The sequence below is a fragment of the Muntiacus reevesi genome, chromosome 2 (assembly GCF_963930625.1).
Source record: "Muntiacus reevesi chromosome 2, mMunRee1.1, whole genome shotgun sequence".
Classification (NCBI taxonomy): Eukaryota; Metazoa; Chordata; class Mammalia; order Artiodactyla; family Cervidae; genus Muntiacus; species Muntiacus reevesi.
This window is the reverse complement of record NC_089250.1, coordinates 179,929,916-179,949,908: the sequence shown is the minus strand read 5'-3', so window position 1 is coordinate 179,949,908 and position 19,993 is coordinate 179,929,916. Positions and strand designations below refer to the sequence as shown.

Genomic DNA, 19,993 nt, shown 5'->3' with positions numbered 1-19,993 from the left:
ATGGGCTTCCCTAGTGGCTCAGTGGTAAAGAATCCACCCGCCAATGTAGGAGACATGGGTTTAACCCCTGGTTGGGGAAGATTCCACATGCCACAGAGCAACAAAGCCCACGTGTCACAGTTACTGAGCCTGTAGAGCCTGGGAGCCCGAGAGCCTGTGCTCTGCAACAAGAGAAGCCACTTCAGTGAGAAACCCGCATACCATAACTAGAGAGTAGCTCCCTCTCCCTGCAACCAGGGAAAAGCCTGCACAGCAACAAAGACCCAGCACAGCCAAAAATAGATAAACAAAAAATTTTTCAAGTCCAGCATAAATGTACAATGCAGCAATTCCTCTCCTAGAGAAATGAAAACATACTTTTATACGAAAATAGCGTATGAATGTTCACAGCAGCATTACTCACAGTAACCAAAAGGTGTAAACAAACATCTATCAGCAAATCAACGGATAAACAAGATGTGGCGTAACCACACAACAGATTTTCATTCGTTAAAAGGAGTAAAGTGCTGATGCCTGCTATATTTATATGAAACATCCAGAATAGGCAAGTTCACAGAAAGTAATCAGTGGTTGCCGGGACCTGGGGGAGGGGAAATGGTGAGTGCCTGCTTACTGGGCACAACGTCTCTTTGGGATAATGAAAACGTTCTAACAGTGGTGATGGTTATATTACTTGGTAAAGCTATTAAAAATCCAGTGACTGTAGGGACTTCCCTGGTGGTCCAGTGACAAGGACTCTGTGCTGCAATGCAGAGGGCCTGGGTTCGATCCCTGGTCAGGGAACTAGGTCCCACATGCTGCAGCTAAGATCCAGCGCGGCCAAATAACAAATATTTTGTAAAACTCAAGAACTGTACATTTGAAATGGGTGAATTTTGTAATATGTAAAGTATGCCTTAATAAAGACATTGAAAACAATAAGTCAATGAAAAGGACCCGAGCTGGCAGAGGCCACGTGTGTTGGAGCTCCTTAAAAAGACTGCATGCAGAGGGGACAAGCACGTCAGCACAGCAACTAGGCCCTGAGGACAGCTCGACTGCCACATGTCCAGGAGGCGAGCAAGAGGGCACCAGGAACTCTTCCTAGCAGGTCACCGAGCCTGGACCATTCTCCAGCAGTAGGTGGTCTTCACAGGGAGCAGACCTCTGCGTGGCAGGGGCACGACTGAGTGACCACCCCCCCCCCCAAGCCACAGATAACCTGCAGTGAGCAGTGAGCCACGTGGACTCTGCTATTTCACTTTGGTGGGGCGCCTGGGGAGGCCTCATAAGGAGGCCTGGTCGCTCTTTTGGGTGCACAGCACCTAGTGAGCACTGGGCCCTTTCTCACCTGCCTGCAGGGAGAGGCTCTTGGTACCCTCCTGGCTCTGGGGCACTCATGGGCAGCGGGGTGGACAGGGCCACCTGGTTCATTCATAATCCACAGAGCGGCCACAGCCTGGATGCTGGCCCATGGCAGACAGGGCCGCCAGCATGCCAAGACAGGGCACATCCTCCCACAACACAGCGTTTGCAGAAATGCCAACCAGTGGGTGGAGTCTCGTTAGTCCTCAGCCGGCAGAGCTGGGGAGCCACAGCCAAGCCAAACCTCTCCTGCAGAGGTCACTGCACCAACCTTGGAGCCCACCTCTGCCTGGCCTTGCCTTCTCCCTGCTCGGAAGTAACTCCTCACTGGTGGTGACATTTCTTTCTCGGAGTCTGAGGCTGCTTGGAAGGGATGGTGGGTGAGAAACTGTTATCCCACTTTGAAGAGAATTTTAAGTCAAACCACCCTTTGTACCTCAGGACTGGGGGCCCCCGCTCCCTGGTTCTCCATTACCCAGGGTGGAGCGAGGCCACTGGGTCCTTACCAGCCCAGCCTGTGCCACAGGCGCAGCCACCCAAGACCTGTCCACGGAGTCCAGTCCTGGGAGAAAGACGCAGCGGCCTTCCAGTGCCTCCAGTCCTGCGTTCCCGTGCCACTGTCCTCTCTGGCCTCTGACCTCCCGGCCTCAGGGCAGAAAGGCTTGGCAAGAACCCACAGGGTCTGGAGCCTGGGGGTGGGGGGGCCCAGACGAGGGAGGGATGGCGGACGGTTGCCCTTCCCTGACCCCAGGAGGCCCTGTGGAGGAGCTGGCCTCCACGTAACTCATGCCTTTCTGCAGGGATGACCTTTGAGGAGCCTGAGACCAAGGACACAGCAGCCCAGAATAGCCCTTCGCTCACAAGTCCTGGGTCAGCCCTGCAAGGCGCCCAGATGCTGGGTGGTTGAGGGTCACTCTGGGCCCCTCTGGTGGAAGAGCCTGATGGTGACCCCTGCAGTTCCCCCATCCACTGGCTGGGGCCAGGATGGGGGCCAGGCCTCCAGACCCAGCCTCTGTCCAGAGAGGGGAACAAAGAAGTGGTCTGGGGCGTCTCCCCTTCCCCACTGAGTAGGGCCTGGGGTCTACCCAATGGGGTGACTCACACAAGTGATTGAGTAACTGGCCCGCTGGTTACTCAACCCCCAACCCCGGGCCCGGGCCTGCTGCCAAGAGAGGCCCCACTGAGGTGCCATAGGTGGAGGGCACTGGAGCATGTGCACGTCCAGCAAGAACGAGCGGGGGACACTGCAAGCAGTGGGCCACAGCAGGAGGAGGGGCAGGACAGGGAGCCGCTGTCTCTGTACTGATCACTGTCACATGGACGGGACAGCAGCTTGCAGAGGCGGCCCTGGTGTGTCCGGCTGACATCACAGGGATGGGCAAACACGGTGTTCCTCCCAAGGCGATGCCTGAGGTCACAATGGCACTTGCCTGTTCCCATCAAGAACACAGGAGCTGAACCCCAGAATCATCAGACGAACCCCACGTAGGGACAGGCTACCAAGTGACTGGTGGGATCTTAAGGACCCCAGTGCTAGGACAGGCAGAGCGGGGCTGGGGGCGTTTGGGGGCAGAGGGAGCGGGGGACGAGGTGGCCCCGCCCCTAAGTCACCCTTTCCCTCACCGTGCCCTGGGTGCATAGATCAGGCCTTGGCCCCACAAGATAGGAGGCACACTGGGCCTTTCAGGGCACAGTTAGGGGCAACTGATGATCAGAGTATGAGCTCAACAAAGCGGCCACAGCAAGCCAGTAGCCACGGGGATCTGGTGAAGGGCGCGAAGTGGCGTGCCGGCTGTCTCCCGGTGAGGTCACACCAGGAGCACACAGTGGGGCTCAGGCCGCCTGCTTCAGCAGCTGGCCGTCCCTCTCTGAGCCCGTCTGCACCAGAGGAGTACCGGGCCCTCCTCTGTTGGCAGCCATGAAGACCTGTCAGGGAGGTAGCGGCCCCAGATGAAAGGGGAATTGTCCATTTCTCAGGGCAGCCTGCGGAGAAGGCAATGGCAACCCACTCCAGTACTCTTGCCTGGAGAATCCCATGGACGGAGGAGCCTGGTGGGCTACAGTCCATGGGATTGCAGAAAGTTGGACACAACTGGAGTGACTTTACTTTCACTTTTCACTTTCATGCACTGGAGAAGGAAATGGCAACCCACTCCAGTGTTCTTGCCTGGACAATCCCAGGGATGGAGGAGCCTGGTGGGCTGCCGTCTATGGGGTCGCAGAGTTGGACACGACTGACGTGACTTAGCAGCAGCAGCAGCAGCAGGGGAGCCTGAGTTGTATGTAGCACAAAGCCCTACCAGGTCAGCATGGTAGGAGCGGTCAGAGCCCTGGGTTGGGGTGGGGGCCACTGATTAAAGTCATACAGGTCCAGACAGTATGGGAGCAGCTGGGACGTGCAGGTGGCGTGTCTCGGTGGCTGCCAGTGGCCAGTGTTCCCTCTGCCGGTTCTGGGGCCAGGCCTGGCCCTTGGGAGACTAGCAGGCAGTCCTGCAACCAAAATGAGTGACAGCTGCCTGACAAGGCCAGGAACGTGACTACCACTGCCCAGCGGGCTGAGCAGAGCAGGGGAGAATTCAGCAGGAGGTGAGGTAGGCCCCAGGTGCTGTTTCTGAGTCTCAGCATCTGAAGGTGGAGACCCTTCTCAGCAGAACGTGGGCTGCCCACCAGGCCCCATGTAGATCCTCTGCTGACCCCGGTGGAGAGGCTGGCCTGGCAATTGCCAAGTGGCCTCTTCAGGCTTCTACCATTTCCTCCACAGCCCGGATAGCAGGCTCAGGGCAGCCACCCGTGGGCACTGGAGGCTGCAGAACGGAAGAGTCCATCAGGAAGTACCCCTTCCGTGTACGGAGTCCCAGGTCTCAAACAACAACATGCTTATCAGAGCTCACTCACTCACCCAAAGGTCTGCACTCTGGGGCCCGTGTCCTGATCTGGGAGCCCCTCACGCCAGGGCAAGGCCCAAACTAGAAAGCAAGTGGCCCTGGGTCCATCCATCCATGCCAGAACATCTTCAAGGGGCTACACACCCAGCCCCCAGATCTGCAGAGGCCCGCGGAGTGCCCACTCCCCCCCAGCTTGGTCGTCATCTTAGGACAGACAGTGGGGACCCCCGCCCCAGGAGAAGGGGCACCTCCCCAGACCCATCGCTCAAGTGCTGATGAAGGCACAGTGGCATACTCCAAATACATCAGAGGCTTTATTGTCCCAGCAGAAAAGACAGAGCCAGGACCTACCCGCCTGACCCTGGGCTGTGGGGGACGCGCCCAGGCCTCCCCACTGTAGCCCCCAGCTGGGGAGCGTGGGTGTCAGGTGGCCAGTCCTGAGTGGGTGGACGGGGGCACAGCCCCACTGCCTGCTGCACGCATGTCTCCACCTTCACGATGACATGTTGTACATGATGCCACTGCCTCTTGAGGCACCCCGCCCCCGGGACTCTGGGCTCACACCCACACCCAGATCCTGCCTGTGGCTGCCAGGCAGGTCCAGACCAGTGCTGGGACCCCTGCCTGGGGGCTGCCTGCCCCCGCCAGAGGCCAGTGACAGGATGGAAGATATGGCTAACAAGCCTGTTCCTGCAGGGAGCAGGGTGGGAGCGGGCAGCCAGGTGGGCGGGTCCCTGCTGCCAGCTGGGGCACCCCCTGTGGCCTGGCTTCACAGAGAGACACCCAGAGGGCTGTGGGCAGCTCCTGCTGCAGAGCAGTCTCCCCAGAAGCGTCGATAGGAAGCCCAGTGTGACTCGGTGCCAGGGGCGCTGCTGCCCAGCTTCCTGGAACCGCTGGACCAGGCTGGGGGTCGGCGGTGGCTTGGACCCCCAGACTGGCTGGCTGCTGCCCCACTGAGACAAGTTGGAAGGCACTGGGGACCCCAGGGGGCAGCCCCCAGGGAAGGAGACGCTTGGGGGCCAGTCTTGAGGTTACTTGAGTGCACCCATGACAGGGCGGGGTGCGGGGGAGCAGCCAGGACCTGCCGGCCCATACTACTGGGAACGGGCAAAGCCAGCAGAGGCAGGGCTCTGCACACCCGTCCGGGTCTAGGGCAGGCCCAGGGGTCAGTGGGACCAGGTGAACTATGCCGTCACAACAGGTCAGCAGGGGGCCCTGAGGCGGAGGTGATGGTGCTGAAGCTGGGCACTGGCCTGGCTGACGGCGTGCATCCCCCTGCTCACCACCCCCAGGACTAGAGTTGGGCGGAGATGCGACAGGCGGGGCCCGCAGAGGCCCTGACAACCAGGGGCAGCAAGAGGTGTGTGCCGCCCTGACAACTGGCAAGTGGCGGTACGAGGCGGGCCGGGGGCCGGGCCCTCAGTCCTGCTTGTCCCCTCTCTGCCTCCAGGGGTAGATGAGCTCCCCGAAGAACAGCTTGCGGCACAGGGAGCCCCAGGAGTGCTTGGGATGGCAGCCACAGCTGGGGAGGCGGTAGGTGCGCACCACGTGGCTGAAGGGCAGGGGGTTTATCTGGAAGCACAAGGGCAGTGATCAGCCAGGACGTGGCCCCCAACCCCCTGGGACTTCCTCTCCAGGCCTCGCAGGCTGTCCTGGGGGTCCCTGAACTGGACAACCGCAGGGCAGGGCCAGCTCCAAGCTAGACACAGCCTCGCCAGGGCACGTGGGTCAGAGGGGGCAGCTCGGGAGGCAGGCCTGGGCCTCAGTCAGCAGTGCTCTGCTCTGGCCCGGCTGCGGGGGCTGACTTCCCACTCCAGGACTCACTTGATTCGTAGGAGCCTCCCCAGAAAACCACACAGGCTCCTGAGCCTCTGAACTCTCCTCTCAGGCCAGCCTGGCTGCCTGCAGTCAACAGGGCCTTCTGCACCTCCGGCAACTGGTCCACGGCCCCAGCAGGACAGGCCCTGACCCAACAGGGCCGGCCTGTGCCAAGTCTCTGCTACTTTGCCTGGAGATGGAGCCCTGGCCCAGGGCAGGAGACAGGGATGCAGGGCCCAGTAGGCTGGAGCCTGGGTGCCCCAGGGTGTCTGGCACACCACAGAGATTCCACACTGGGGGAGGGCCCAGGCAGAGAGGGGGTCACGGCGCCCAAAGGCCTTGAGGGCAGGAGAGTCTCCCCAGGGCCCCTGAGGCCCCCTACCAGGGGGGGTAGAGAACATGCCCCGGACAGGGGCCTCACGGTGGGCGGGGCGCCTGTCCACAGGCAGCAATGCGAGGGCCGCGGGGAGGCCTTACCTGCATCAGGAGGCGCAGGGGCCGGCCAGCCTCGTGCTCCAGGACCCGGAACTTCACACCGGCTGCAAGGAGAACGAGGCCTGGTGAGGGAGGGCAGTCCCCGCACTGCGCCCCTTGGAGGGCTGCCGGCTGTGGGCAGCAGCCGCCTCTCCAGTCCCGTCCACCATCCGCCCCTCACCAGAGCTCCGGCAGAACCGCACAGAGACCAAAGCCCCGGGTCTGCAGGCAGGGAAGAGCCAGCAGGCTGTGCTACTCTGTGAGCAGGACCGGGGTTCCCGAGAGTGGACAAGGCACCCGCTGGGCGGTGGGCACCCTGCTCATCTCAGCGCCTTCCAGCATGGCTGACTCGGGGACCCACCACACTCTGGCCTGCAGTGTGGGCTCCCACGCCTGGGGATCCCCAAGGTGGAAGGTTCTTAAAAGGAGAAACAGGAGCTAATTATCAATTGATGAAGAGGCCCCAAGGCAACACAGTGGAGAGAAGAGGCGGCATATGCAGTCTTTCCTGTGAAGTTAAAAGGACCATGCCGGGCTGAGCACGGGCGGGGCCAGGGACGTGCTGGGTCCGGGGGCTGAGGTGTGGTGAGGCTGGGGGAGCCTGGGCCACCTGGGGGTCAGCGGAGGAAGCTCTTGGAAAGAGGGTTTGAAGCTGTCTGGTGGGCAGACTCAAGGCCCAAAGACCACAAACACACACATTCGTGTCTCCTGACTCCAAACTGGCTGTGAGCAGCCGCCACGAGCTCTGGGGTGGGCTGAGCTGCTGGCTGCAAACCAGCCCAGGGCCTCCTGGGCACACTGGTCACCTGGGGGCCACTCCAGGAACCCCCAGGTTCCCCGACTGTTCAAAGACCCTGCACTGGGTGGGCTGGACCACAACTCTGACCAGTCGGGTCAGGCCTCCCTAGGCCTGCAGTGGGGACAGCCTCCTGTCAGGGGCATCTGGCCAACCTGTGGCTGGTGTCAGCATGCAAACAGGGGCCTCTGCCTGCAGGGGGGCCAGCGGGGGCAGCTGGGCTGGCCAGCGTGGTCCCGGCAGGTAGCAGTCTTCTGGGGGGCCAGCTCCCAGTGGAGGGGCACCAGCAGGCACACACCCTCACAGCCACAGGGAACACGTCTCTCTTCTGAACCATACAGGCGCTGCCCACACTACACTGCAGACACGCTTCCGAGCAAACTGCACACTCATCACAGGAAAGGCTCAGGAGACAGGAGAGCTAAGCCTGCAGCCTCCGAACCTGAAGGCGGGGCTCCCCTTGCAGCTCACCCCCGGAACCAGGGCCCTGTGCTCCCTGCCCGCCCGCCGCACACACCGCGGCTTTCAGGGCCCCTGGGCATGCCCCCTAGCCAGCATGCAGACCTACCCGCGAGCCTGTAGGGCCGGCACAGCCGGAGGCCGAGCGAGTACAGCGGCAGCGAGTTGATGAGGTCCACGAGCAGATGGACCAAGCCCTGCACGGTGACCACCAGGAGCCGGAGCTGCAGCACAGACGGCGCTCAGGGCCTTGGGCCTGGGACTGTGGCCAGAGCCACGCTGTACAGGCCCGAGCCAAGTGGCCTGACAGGTCCCGGGGTGGGGGGGCGGGCAGGAAACCCCCTCCCATTCGGTCAGAAGATAGGGCACTCCAACCCAGGGACACACGCCACTGGCCCCTCGGCCCGGCCACCCGGGTACCACACCCCTCCTGCTGGCCACACTCTGCCCGCCCTGCACCACGGAGACCCCTGCCCTCCATGCATCCAGCGGCATGTCCTGGGGCAGTAGAGGGTGGTACCCCCCCAGGGTGAACCCCTGCCCGCTCCAGGGTCCAGTACACGGAGTCCCGAATAGCCACCCTCTGTTGTGGCCAGCATGGGTGGGTGGTCTGCCCACAGCTGCCCGCTGGCAGGCAGAGCCGGCAGTTAACTACGAGCACTGTGGGCCAGGCCCCTAGACGTGGTGCTTGGCTCACCAGGGTGAACACCAGGTAGTACAGGGCCGTGGTGGGCAGCAGAAAAATCAGGATGGTGAAGAGCAAGGTCCCGATGAACAGCTACAAGGAGAAAGGACGCCAGCATCAGCGGCAGTAAGAGCCCCACGCTGGGGGTGCCCCTGCCTGCACTGACCACAGCCCCTCCGCCCGTGCAGAGATGGAGCACCCACCAGCTGCCTGACGCCACTCGGGACAGCCCTCCCCAGTCCTGGGAGGGACACTTGCCCTCCAGACCTGCTGAAACAAGGGCAGAGAGCGAGTAGAGACAGGACCAGTTAAGAGGTGTGCAGCCCATACACTAGACAGGAGCGGGGGTGAAAATTAGGCAGGAAAGAATACCCTGGAGGGCAGCACTCAGGGTCCCCATAGCAGGTGTGGACAAGCTAACAGCGCGAGCCAGGCCCTGTGTGCATGCACCTCCAGCACCTGCTGCCCTGCAGCCTCCCGGAGCAGGGTCTGTCCCTGCCTGCGGCGAGTTCTGCCCCATCGTGGCCCCGCGTACACCCTGCCCCTTGCAGCTCCCTGCACCCCTGGGGCCTGCAGAGCAGGAGCGAGGCTGCCCCTCTTGATGCCTGAGCCGCTGCATGTGCCAGTGCAGGCCGAGGCCGGCTGGACAGAGCTGGTACCTGGTCCAGGTCGTAGGAGCAGGAGTCCACGCGCTGGCGCAGAACGTTCCACTTCTTCCCTCGGAACAGGCGCCACAGCGAGGACAGGCCGTGGATCTTCAGGCAGTAGAGCCTGCAGACCACAGCCGTCAGGGTGGGGGCCGCTCCACGCCCGCCCGGCCTGGGAGTCTGTCTGTGCCCAGGGCCCAGGGCTGCACACGACAGCCTGCGGGGTGGGGCGTACACCCACCTGGCGCCGTAGACGTAGAAGCAGTAGATGTGGAAGGTGAGAAGGGAAATGATGTCCGACAGGATGGACAGGGCGACCGTCAGGCCCAGGCAGGCCGAGAGACCCAAGTGCCACAGGATGTGCTCGATGAACGGGGACATGAGGTGGATGTAGCCTGGTGGGACGGGGTCAGCTTTGAGGGGCACCCGGGGTCCTGCAGCCCCCAGTCCTCCCTGAAGACGGCGGCCTGAGGCATGGCCCGGCTCCAAACACGGGGTGCTGGGCCAACAGGAAGCAGAGGCCAAGGGCCCCCACTGCCCGCTCGGCTGGGCCTCTGTCCCCAGGACACGCACCACGGGGCTGGCAGGCACTCACTGATCCAGAGGTGGATGTGGTACAGAAAGAAGCGGCCCAGCACCTGGTCCAGCGCCCGGTTCATCTTGAGCCCAGCAGGCGCACCCATCAACCACTGCAGCAGATGCTGGAGCTCCTCGGCCACACGCTGCAAAGACTGGGGTGTCACCCGGTGACCCGTCTGGGAACCCTACATGAGACTGAGGGGGTCAAGCCCATCAAGGGCCCACGAGCCAGGCGGGGGCAGAGCGGCTGGAGGGTCCCACAGGGAGAAGAATGATGAGGGGTGAGGGTCCAGCACGGGGCCTCACAAGGAGCCAGTAAGCCGAACCCCGTCCCGGCCGCCCCAGGAGGAGAGCAGTGCCAGCGGGGCGGGCGGGCCCTCAGGCCTGGGCCTTGGAACCCATGGGGGGGCCACGGGTGCCCTGTCCCTGCCCCGTCAGCCAGCCCCTCCCACCTCCACGCAGGCCTCTCCCAGCCCTGGGTGATGGCCTCTGCCACGTCTGGGGCAGTGAGAAGAGAACAGAGTGTTCTTTATAAATAGAGCTTATTTAATATTTAAAGGGTAAGAGCTTGACAGCAGGAAGAGGCTTTCATTTTTAAATTAAATATTTATATTTCTGAGCAATTCTGCAGAAAAGAGGCCTAGGACAAAACTGGCCAAAAGGCAGAGCGCGGATGAAACGGGCAGAGTGGCCGAGCCCCCTCCCTAGCCCCCAGGCCCCCCTCCTCCCTCTCGGGCCAGGCCTCCCTTAGAAGCTATGGGACTCGCCTGGGGGCTCCTGGCCACCAGCAGGCCCAGTGCCCACCTGTGACTGGACACTAACAATAGCAGGAGTGGCTGAGCCCATAAGGACACTGCAGCCAGATCTGAGTGGCTTGCAGCCAGGCCAAGAGGGCGTGGGTGGGGAGGGGTGGGGAGGGGTGGGGAGGGGTGCTGGGGGCTGCCCTAGGCAAAAAGACAAGCTCCCGATAAAAGTGCAGAGACGGCAGAGAGGAGGAGGGCTCAGAGCCGGTGTGGATGGACAGCGGGTGGGCAGCTGTGGTCAGGAGGAGGCCGGGGCCTGTGGCCCTCAGTGCAGGAGCCGCAGACCTGGCGCGGGGTGGGGCAGGCGGGAGGCTGAGCGCGCCACAGAGAGCAGCCTGGAGGCACAGGGTCTCTGTGACACTGATCCGCTGACCATGCAGAGGCCCAGGCTGATGGCCAGGAGAGCAGAAACGACTGTGCAGTGGGGCCACGGGGCGCCGGGGCCTGAGCCTGGCAGGCAGGTGGCGCCCATGCAAAGTCCGGACAGGGGCTGCAGATGGCACCGTCAGGACGGCAGGGCGGCCCAGCTACAGGTCCCACGGGACACAGGCCTGCAGTGAGCTGTCCCAGGAAGTGCCCCCCCTGCCCCCGGGAACCAGGTGCTGGAGAGCAGCTGGGGCCCTCCCACCGACTCACGTCAGCCACGGGGACGAGCGCCTCGGCCAGCTGCGCGAAGCGGTCCTTCCTGTGCAGCCAGGACAGCAGCAGGAGGCCCAGGGCCATGTCGAGCAGCACGGAGACCAGCGCGTTGGCCTTCCTGGAAGCGGGTTCAGCGGGCGTGAGCGTGTGGGTGGATGCGGGGGTCAGTGGGGGCGGGGGGCCCGTGGTGCCCGCACCTCATCAGCTGGGCGGGGCCCTCAGCCCTGTGGGCGCTAACGACAAGCGTAAGCTGGTCCAGCCGGTGCCTGAGCTGCTCGCAGGTGGACAGCTTGCTCCAGATGAAGGACAGCGGCCACAGCCGGAACACCCTGTGAGGGACGGAGGCGGTGGGCCTTCAGGGCCTCTGGTTTCCCTGTGCTGGGGCCGCTGAGGCCACAGCCACTACCCCTAGATGTGCAGAGAAAAGGTCCTGGTGGCCCCAAACACCCATGGTCACACTGCTGAACTCCGTGGGCTGCAGACATGGGAGAGGTCCCCGGTGGGCAGCCCAGTGGGGGGTGGCAGTCGCTCGTGACTGTCAACTGGGAACACGAGGTGCTGACTCCAGGCACTGAAGCTGAGCACCTGCCAGACAAATGACCGTGTCAATTGTCAAGCCCAGCAAAACTGACCCCTCACATGGCAAAGGAAGCACCAGACGCTTCACAGACCTGCAGACGTGTTCTCAAGCAAAGGTGAACAAAGCTTCCAATGGCAACTCAGCACCTGACTCCGGGGCAACCCAGAGTCCTGCTGTTGGCCAGAGGGGCCAACAGGGCGTCTGCCAAGTGCAGGGCCGCCAAACGAGCACACGCAGGCTCCCGGGGGGGAAGGAGGCCTTGACCCTGCAGGTTTAGACTTTGACCCAACTCCCAAAGAGAAATGCGGTCAGCACACCCCTGTTCCACCCAGTGGAAGGCAGGCGATGGGCAGGGTCTCCCCAAGGCCAAGGCCAGCCCTGGGCAGCACCCCAGGGCTTCGCTCCTGCAGCCACAGCCATGCCTCACACTGATGTCCTGGGGCTCCTGACGGCCACCAAGGACTAGCACCTGCCTCTGGGGCTTCGGGACTAGGGGCACGCGAGCAACTCACGGCAACTCGCAGCCGTTCTTGCGTTCTTTGAAAGCCAACAAAAGCAAAGGAACTTCTCTTTCCAAAAGTGCCGCCAGGCAAGCCCAGACACTTTCATGTGACTTATTTCAAGGAGTCATGAAGTTATGGAACCCACCCCACAGGTCAAGACACTAGCAGTCCCCATAACCTAAGGTGCTGCCCATACACAGCTGCTGAGGTCTCTCTGTGGGGACAGGGCCACATTCCCCCAGAGCCCCTGGGGAGTCGGTGAGGCCCGTCCCCGGACCTGAGGCCAAACCACTCAATCTGGGGTGTAGCACGGCTGTTCCGCACCCAGCGGTGCCTCTGGGGGGCTTCTCACAGGGAGAGGGCCCGCAGCCAGAAGTACTCTGGTGAACCCTGAGACCAGCCCCCAGCGGACAGCAAGGGGCTACTGCCCACAGCCTCCCGGGGCGGCCACTCTTGTAGCGCCAGGGAAGGGGGTGGGCAAGTGCCGGGGGACCAACAGGGGGCCCTGTGCAGAACACCCTGGATCTCCTATCACCTAAGTTCCCTGTCGGGGCCTGAGCTGTCTGAGGGTCACCACATCCCCTACCCAGCAGGTCCCAGGCAACCACGGAGGCTGCCGGGAAGCCTGGCTTTACCCTGAGCAAGAGGCACCAGGAGAGCAGCCCCCAGCGGGGACAGGGCACAGGACGAGAGCTGGGGTGCAGGGGCAGCGTGGGCCTCAGAAGGGCCCGTCTGGCCTGTGAGCCCAACCCACCTGCCCCGCCCCGGGGGCACCTACCGACAGGCGCTGGCAGCGGAGACCAGTGACAGCAGACAGGCTAGCAGCAGGCAGACGGGCCCCGCCGCGCGCTTGGCCAGCTCCACGAGGATGCTGGCCTCCATGCCCTCCGACTGCCAGTGCGTCAGCCGCACGGGGCCCTCATCGAACCGGTCACTTTGGAAGAGCACGTCACTCCGTGCCACTGTGTCAAAGACGGCAGCCAGGCCGCCCGCGCTGGCCGTGGCGTCCCCAGCCTGACGCTCGGGCAGGGCTGCGGGCGGGTGCAGCTGCGACAGCAGCACCTTGCGCTGGTCGTAGAAGATGAGCATGACCTGGTCCTCGCAGGCAGGGGCAAGGGGGGCGGGCCCCTGCCGGCGGGTGGCCTTGCAGCTCCAGGACTTGCTGCCCCTCTCCCGACACAGCTGCAGCCAGGGTTCGTGGGAGAAGAGGGTGCCCAGGCCCTCCAGGAAGTGGCCTAGGCTCTCCTCTGGCTCCTGCCGGCGGTGGCACCAGGTGCCCAGCACGGCCACGCCCACCCTGCTGGCCTGCTGCACCTGGGCCAGGAGCTCCTTGACCTGGACGGGGATGAAGGGAAAGTGCACCACAGCCAGGACCACGGCACTGCTCTGCTCCGGGACCCACCGTCCCACCAGGAGGCCGCTGTCCGCCGAGGCGCAGCACGTGGGGAAGAAGGCCTTGAGAACCATGCTGGGGTCGCTGGAAGAGAAGAGGGCTCAGCTCAGAGCTGCCGCCGCCCCGCAAGGGCCCAGGGTGCCTGCCAGTGCCGGAGAGACAGGCTCTGGCCACGGCTCGTGGTTCAGACGACCCTCTCAGACACGTCCATGTGGCCACTGGGCCCACAGGTGGGGGCGACCTGGCTTCGGGTCTGGTCAGGAGGCTGGCGAGGGAGCCCCCAGCTGCCCATCTCTGCCCTGGGCTGCAGTGAGCTCAGGCCCAGGCCATGACCACCCCCACCCAGAGGCGGGACCAGGCTTCCCTCCTCCAGACACAAGCACCTGAAACAGGCGGGGTCACAGCCTACACAGGGCTGAGTACAGGGCTCAATTTTTGTTTTTAAAGAACTGATTACAGTTTTTGAAGTGCAGCACGAGGGAAAAATCTACAATCTCATTAACAATTAAAGTAATTTAAACATCTCAAAGCTTGACTTACTTACTAAGCTAGCAAGAACAAAGATGGGACACCTAAACAAATTACTGCTGAGCTAAGCAAAGTGAGGCGTGAGACCACTGCTGGCAGCTGTGAGCCTTGGTGTGGGGGCCCCAGAAGATGCCTGGGCACATGCCTGGTGCCCCAGTGACCCCCGGGGGAGCCTCAGTGCTCAGGCTGGGAGCCACCAGCATCCACCCTGCCCCAGCCTCCAACTGCGTGGGGCCCACCCCTCCCTGGGGCCCCACCCTCTTGTCACAGCTGAGCACCTCCCTCAGGACCTCCCCCTGCCCCCACCCCCGCAGGCTCTAGAGGTGGGGGTGGGTCTCCCCAGCCCTCCCAGCCTTCACGTGATCCTGGGTAGCAAGAACCTCCCCAGTAGGCCCTGCTTTCTGAGTCCTGCGGGGCTGCGAGCGAGCGGGCCTGGCAGGCAGGAGCTTCGCCTTGGTGAGGGCTCACTGGGGCTCCGGCCCTCTCCCAGACAAGAACGACCCCACAGTCAGCACAAAGCGCAGAGCAGCGGCGCCAAGCTAAGACCCTGGAGTAGGAGGGACACAGGCCTCTCACTGAGCCTGGCCCTCCAGGCGCCAGGGCTCACCAGGCCCTCGGGAACAGGGGGACAGTGAGGCTGAGGAGGTGTGACTTTGAGGGAGCCCTTTCCTGAGGGTTGGGGGGCTCTGGAGGGGGCCTCACACACCCAGGACTTAACCCCAGGCAACTGGGGCAGCTACTTTCCTCCCCTCCAGGGCGCCCAGAGCGGGCTGGAGGGAGAAGCCTCTCCCACTTGTGGGTTCTGACTGAAAGGGTCCCCCTGAGTCCAACAGCAGCCAGACTCCCAAAGGCCCCTCCCTGCAGAGGTCAGAAACAGCAAGCAACATGGTGTCTGCAGGGAAACCTGGAGCCCAAAGGCAGCCCTGGGCCAAGTCCCTGTGGCCACTGGCAGGGACATCAAGGACTGCCCTGTCTCCTGACACCTGTCAAGGGCATCATGAAAGGGACAGAGGCATTCTGTGTGTCAGAGTCCCGCCAATGCATGTTGACCACCAACAGGGAGCAGCCAGCACAGCCCAAGTCTCTCAGCACCAGCCAGTTGCAACCACCAGGTCGGCCAAATGACAGGATCACAGTCCTCTGTTTGGGGACTCCTCTCACAGGAGCTAAGGAAAACCGCCCATAGCTACTGTCAGAAGACAAACACACTTGGCCTCACAGTGAGCAGATGCTCTGGGCAAAGCTGGTTACACGGTGGGTTCACTTGCAGAAAATTCATCGAGCTGTACACATACGATCTGTGCACTTTGTGTGTTTTATGCTTCATCTACAAAGTTTACCTAAAAAAAAATAAAGAAAGGGGAAGAAGAGCTCCTCATGTCTGGGGAAGGCAGCAGAGGGCAGATGGTGGTGTTCCCATCTGTGGGGCAGTAAGAAAGAACTCTTAAATCTAGGAGCAAGTTTCCATCCCCACTCCCACCTCAGCCTCTGGGAGTGACCAACACAAAGAAGTCTGCTCAGATCAGACAGCCAGAAAAAGATGAAAGAGCAGGCAATCGATAGCAGAGGTGCAGATGGGAGAAAGCGGAGCAGCAACTCGGCACCGTGTGCATCTTTAAAGACTGCGATAAAGACAAGGGCACAAGCCCGGGAAAGCTGCCTGCTACCCAGGACACTAGGTGCCCTGTGACTCAGCCCACCATCCCAGGTCAGGCAACAGTTTGTGGGACACCCCTCTCCACAGGACCTGAACTCAACCATCTGCCTTGTGAAGCTCGCAGTCTGTCGTCCTCCGCCAGAACTGATTCAAGGCAAACGCCCAGTTATGACTGGCCAGAACCCCTTACTGCCTAAAACCATCCTCTGGGGAGTCTCCTGATCACTGCCCTTGGTAACTCACAAGAATTCCTTGGTACTCCTTACGTCTGTGTTTAAAAACAACAAGGATTGTGTTTAAAGAGGGCTTTCCCCCTCTCTTTTCAGAAGAAAGAACACGAATCCAGGGCTCTGGGTTTTGGCCTGTACCGCAATCAGGGACGACCATACAGCGCTGATGGCCGGTCCCCTTGATCCCTTGACGCCGGGTCCACGGCGGGACCGGGTAGGGCGGGCCAGAGGGCACCGGCCGGCCGCCCCTCACCCCACAGGGCCGGGCTCCAGACGCCCCGCCAGAGCGCCCCCGCGGCCCGCCGCGAACCCGGCGTCGCTGGGCTGCGCGGCCGCAGCGCCTCCCGTCCTAGGCCCGCCCCGGCTGACCTCCGGTGGCGCCCCCACTTTACGGGTGAGAAAGCAGGGGCTCCGAGAGGTAAGAGGCCCGCGTCGGCTCCGGAGGCCCCCGGGCTCCCCGGCCGCCGCGGCGGGGTCTGGGCGCACGGCCCGGCGGGGCGGGCCCCCAAGGTCACGCCCCAAGGCCGCCGGCCTCCCCCGCGGTGCTCACCGGGGCCGCGCAGTGGGCCGGCGGCGTCCGGCTAGGGTCGGGAACCGCGTCGGGCGGGCCCAGGCGGGCTGCGGCGCTCCAGGCCCCCAGCCCCGCCGCGGCCGCGCCGCGGGACGGTCCGCCGCACAGGCGCCCGGGCTGCCCGCTGGCCCCCGCCGGAGCGTTCCGCGCACGCAACGTTCCGGTCCCGGAGCAAGCGGCCGACCCGCGCCGTGCCTCGGTCCCTCCCGCGGCCTTGTCTCCCCACGCGCTGTGCCCAAGGACCTTGTCCCTGTCGCAGCGCTACTGTCCCCCCCGGTCTACCTACAGTGTCCCCCAAACCCCTGCCTTCCAGTCCCCCACCACGGTGGCCAGACCTCCCCTGTCCCTGGTTTCCTACTCTGAGGGCTCCAGACCCCACCTTGCCCCATCACCGCGGGGTTAAAGGACCCCCCCAGGCTCCGGAGGGGCTGGGGCGCCGGGGGTCCCAGGAGAAACTGCCTCTCCAGCCTGGGGCTGGCCCCCTTGCACTCTGCTCCCTGCAGAGGCCAAGTGATCCCTGAGGTTGCAGGGCCAGTCCAGAGGGTGAAGCCATCTGGGGTGGGGGTTGGGGGCGCCCCTGGCCCCCTCTTCTCCAGGGAACAAGACCTCTAACTCAGCAGCAGCCGTCAGCATTGACGCAGCACCTGTTCCCTGCACTTCCTTCCTCTGACCCACTTAATCCAGGCCCACGCTCTCAGGAGCCAGGACACATGGAGGGACCCTGAGACCACCCCCTTACCGCACCCAGGGCCAGACTAGGCGTGGCCTGCCCCCCAGGACCCCTGAGGGAGCTGGGAGCCTGGCTGGGCCCAGAGAACCCCACTCCTCCGCACCCCCAGCCTGGTTTTCCTGTCTGCTCACAGGAAGGTTCTCCTGCTCTTGACCACTGCCAGGGACTCTCCCCCAACCCATGAGCCTGAGCTGTTTGGTCCAGCTCCAGGAGGTCAGACAGTCTCAACGTGGGCCTGGAGCATGGAGGCTGCTAACCCAGCAGTGTGTCACCCCAGGGCACATCCAGGGGGCCCGTCCTCTGCTTCCCCCTTACCTCAGCTGGGCCCAGAGAAGCTGCAGCAGTCTGGGCACCCAAGGCGTCTCTGAAAACAGGGGACAGTGAGGAGCTGCACCCCTGCCCAGCCCAACCCAGCCCAGCCACACCCACCCTGCCTGCCTCCCTCTGATTAGGAGGCTGGGGCTGGAGCACTGAATGGAGAGCTGGTCCGGGTAAGTGCTGGCGGCTGGCCCAACACGCCAGAGACCTCCAGGCTTCAGCTGCTGGCCCCAAAGCGCAGGCCTCCTGGGCCCTGGGGGCTGGAGGCAGCTGATTCCGGCTGCCCCCTGAATCTGAATCCTCCCCAGGAGAAGGAGAGGAGACCAGGCCAGGGCCCGGTATGACGGGGCTGAGGACTGTCTGCAAATGTGCAGGGTCAGGAGGGCGAGGCCCATGGCCCAGGAGAACCCTGAGAATCCTGAACGTTTCTCCCATCATGGTCCGGGTCTGGGGGGCTATGCCACGCACAGAGAGGGGCGTTCCGGTTCAAGCCCACGGTATCAGGCCAACTCCAGGTGGGACTGGTACACTTTGATGTCGCCGTCCTCTGCGTCTGCCACCAGCAGCTGGCCCTGGGGTCCACAGGCCACACCCAGGGGTCGCCTCAGCCCCTCGGAAACCAGGCAGATGGGCGCCCTGACCTGGGGGAACAGGGTCACCTGGCGCCGTCGCTGGTCCGCCACAATAACACCGCCCGCTGCGTCGGTGCACACACCTGCTGGGCAGCCAAAGGGGTGCCCGGTCAGGTCCCCCAGGGAGCCCAGGCGCTGGCGGGCGCTGCCAAACAGCTGCACGTCCCCAAACTCCTCGCTCACTGCCAGGCCCCCGTCGGGCACCAGGCCCACCCAGCAGGGGCCTTCCAGGCCCAGCAGGGTGGCGGGGGCCAGTGGCGCCAAGTCAGGGCCCAGTGTGAAGCTGTGCACAGCCCCGGGCACGTAGTCTGTCACTGAGAGGCGGCCGAAGGCATCTACAGCCAGCCCCCGGGGGGCAGAGAAGGAGCCCACTGTCACCCAGCGGCCTTGAGGGGCTCGGGCGGTGTGCTGGAGCGCACGAACAGCCCCGTGGACCAGGTCGCTGACCACCACGAGCCCAGAGGCTGTCACCACCACATCTTCCGGCACAAAGGCCCCAGCCCCTGGCACATGGCAGGGCAGGTGGCAGACGGAGCGTCCCTCGAGGTCCAGCACGTGGACGCAGGGTGTGGCGCCCGCCGTCAGGAAGAGCAGACCATCTGGGGAGCAGTGCAGGCCCCGGGGTCCCCCGGTAGCCGTGGCGGGCGCTGGGATCCGCCCAAGCAGTCGAGGCCGCCGGCAGCAGGCAGGGACTCCGGGAAGGTGCAGTGCGGGGCACGGTCCCTGGGCCGTGGCTGACGCACTGGTGGGGGAGGCCCAGGAAGTCCAAGAAGGAGGCCCGGGAGCAGGCGCTGGGTGGCCGTCACGGCCTCGGCCTCTCTGAGCCGGTCCTCCAGCCCGGCCAAGCATGGGGCTGCAAGACAAGTAACACCCCACAATGTGCCGGGCAGCACTGTGGGCTCGACATAGCTTTCTGGCATCCTGGTGTCTTCCTGACCTACAGACCTGACTGTCCCACCACGCCCCAACTGCCAGTCGGGCCTCTGGGCCCTGTTTTCCCAGCTGTGGTGCCTGAGCACAGTTCTGAGAGATGCATGACCCCCCCCACCCCACAGCTGCTGTTCCACTCTGAGATTCAAGAGGAGCTCGGGGCACCTTGCTGTCTGAGGTGGGGGAGGGGTGATGGATGAGCAGTGCTTTCTCTATGGGCAGAGGAACGGGGCCTTGTTGGAGACCTCCAGCCCCTGAGGGGTAAACAGGGGTCCTTTCCTAGGCCTCTCTGGCCGGGGGGAGGGGTCTCCTACCTGGGGCTAGGCTCCCTGGGCCACGGGCCTGTGTTGTTGGAAACCAGAGCTCAAGGGGGTGGGAGGAGCCACCTGGCCTCGGGGAGGGGCCAGCAGAGCTCTGGCCAGGCGTCCTTTGAGCTGAAGCCCAAGGAAGCCCGAAGGAGCCCGGCGCTCAGCTGCTACACTGCCAGACACCCTCCAGCGCCGCCGCATTCCCGCCTTGGGGCCTTTGCACTGGCCTCTGGGACATTCCTCAGCCTGCCCGGCTGGTTGCACTCAAGGTCCACCCAGCCACCCTCCCCAGGGATCCAGGGCCTCTAACGCCACCATCTCAGGGGATACCACCCCCTCTGTCCTCCAGCAGGACAAGTTCAGGACTCGGGGGAGGGCTGTGCCCCTGACCTGCTGGCGAGGTCACCCACCTAGGAGTCCAGGGTGGGGGTGCCCCCACACAGGCTAGCAGGTTGGGTCCTGTTTCTGCACCTGTGGTGTGGGG

The 19,993-nt window shown here is 63.6% G+C and overlaps 2 protein-coding genes across 3 annotated transcripts; both read right to left on the bottom strand.

Annotated features, from left to right (window-relative positions):
* Positions 1-4,521: 4,521 nt before the first annotated feature.
* Positions 4,522-17,697, bottom strand: PIGQ (phosphatidylinositol glycan anchor biosynthesis class Q). 2 transcript variants are annotated; one of them, XM_065923923.1, is made up of 11 exons: positions 17,637-17,697; positions 12,991-13,689; positions 11,327-11,458; positions 11,127-11,247; positions 9,704-9,830; positions 9,350-9,503; positions 9,121-9,232; positions 8,474-8,554; positions 7,886-8,000; positions 6,525-6,586; positions 4,522-5,801 (listed from the first exon to the last, which is right to left on the bottom strand). In XM_065923923.1, exons 2-11 carry the CDS (start codon positions 13,677-13,679, stop codon positions 5,649-5,651), a joined length of 1,746 nt encoding a protein of 581 aa, XP_065779995.1. In that variant the 5' UTR covers positions 13,680-13,689; positions 17,637-17,697; the 3' UTR covers positions 4,522-5,648. The 2 variants fall into 2 exon arrangements, with proteins under 2 accessions (XP_065779995.1, XP_065779996.1); XM_065923924.1 differs by lacking the exon at positions 17,637-17,697 and adding an exon at positions 16,571-16,680 and having other exon boundaries at positions 9,704-9,882; positions 12,991-13,680.
* NHLRC4 (NHL repeat containing 4) lies at positions 13,617-19,120 on the bottom strand. The gene is made up of 3 exons (XM_065919259.1): positions 18,108-19,120; positions 17,637-17,685; positions 13,617-13,689 (listed from the first exon to the last, which is right to left on the bottom strand). Exon 1 carries the CDS (start codon positions 19,118-19,120, stop codon positions 18,140-18,142), a length of 981 nt encoding a protein of 326 aa, XP_065775331.1. The 3' UTR covers positions 13,617-13,689; positions 17,637-17,685; positions 18,108-18,139.
* Positions 19,121-19,993: the final 873 nt, after the last annotated feature.

Excerpts from the sequence above, each read along its gene's own strand:
- PIGQ (XM_065923924.1), bottom strand. The coding sequence starts at position 13,679 with ATGGTTCTCAAGGCCTTCTTCCCCACGTGCTGCGCCTCGGCGGACAGC. Across the intron at positions 11,248-11,326 it reads GGCCCCGCCCAGCTGATGAG|GAAGGCCAACGCGCTGGTCT; the intron begins GTGCGGGCACCA and ends ACCCGCTTCCAG. Across the intron at positions 9,233-9,349 it reads TTCTACGTCTACGGCGCCAG|GCTCTACTGCCTGAAGATCC; the intron begins GTGGGTGTACGC and ends TGTGGTCTGCAG.
- NHLRC4 (XM_065919259.1), bottom strand. The coding sequence starts at position 19,120 with ATGCTTGGCCGGGCTGGAGGACCGGCTCAGAGAGGCCGAGGCCGTGAC.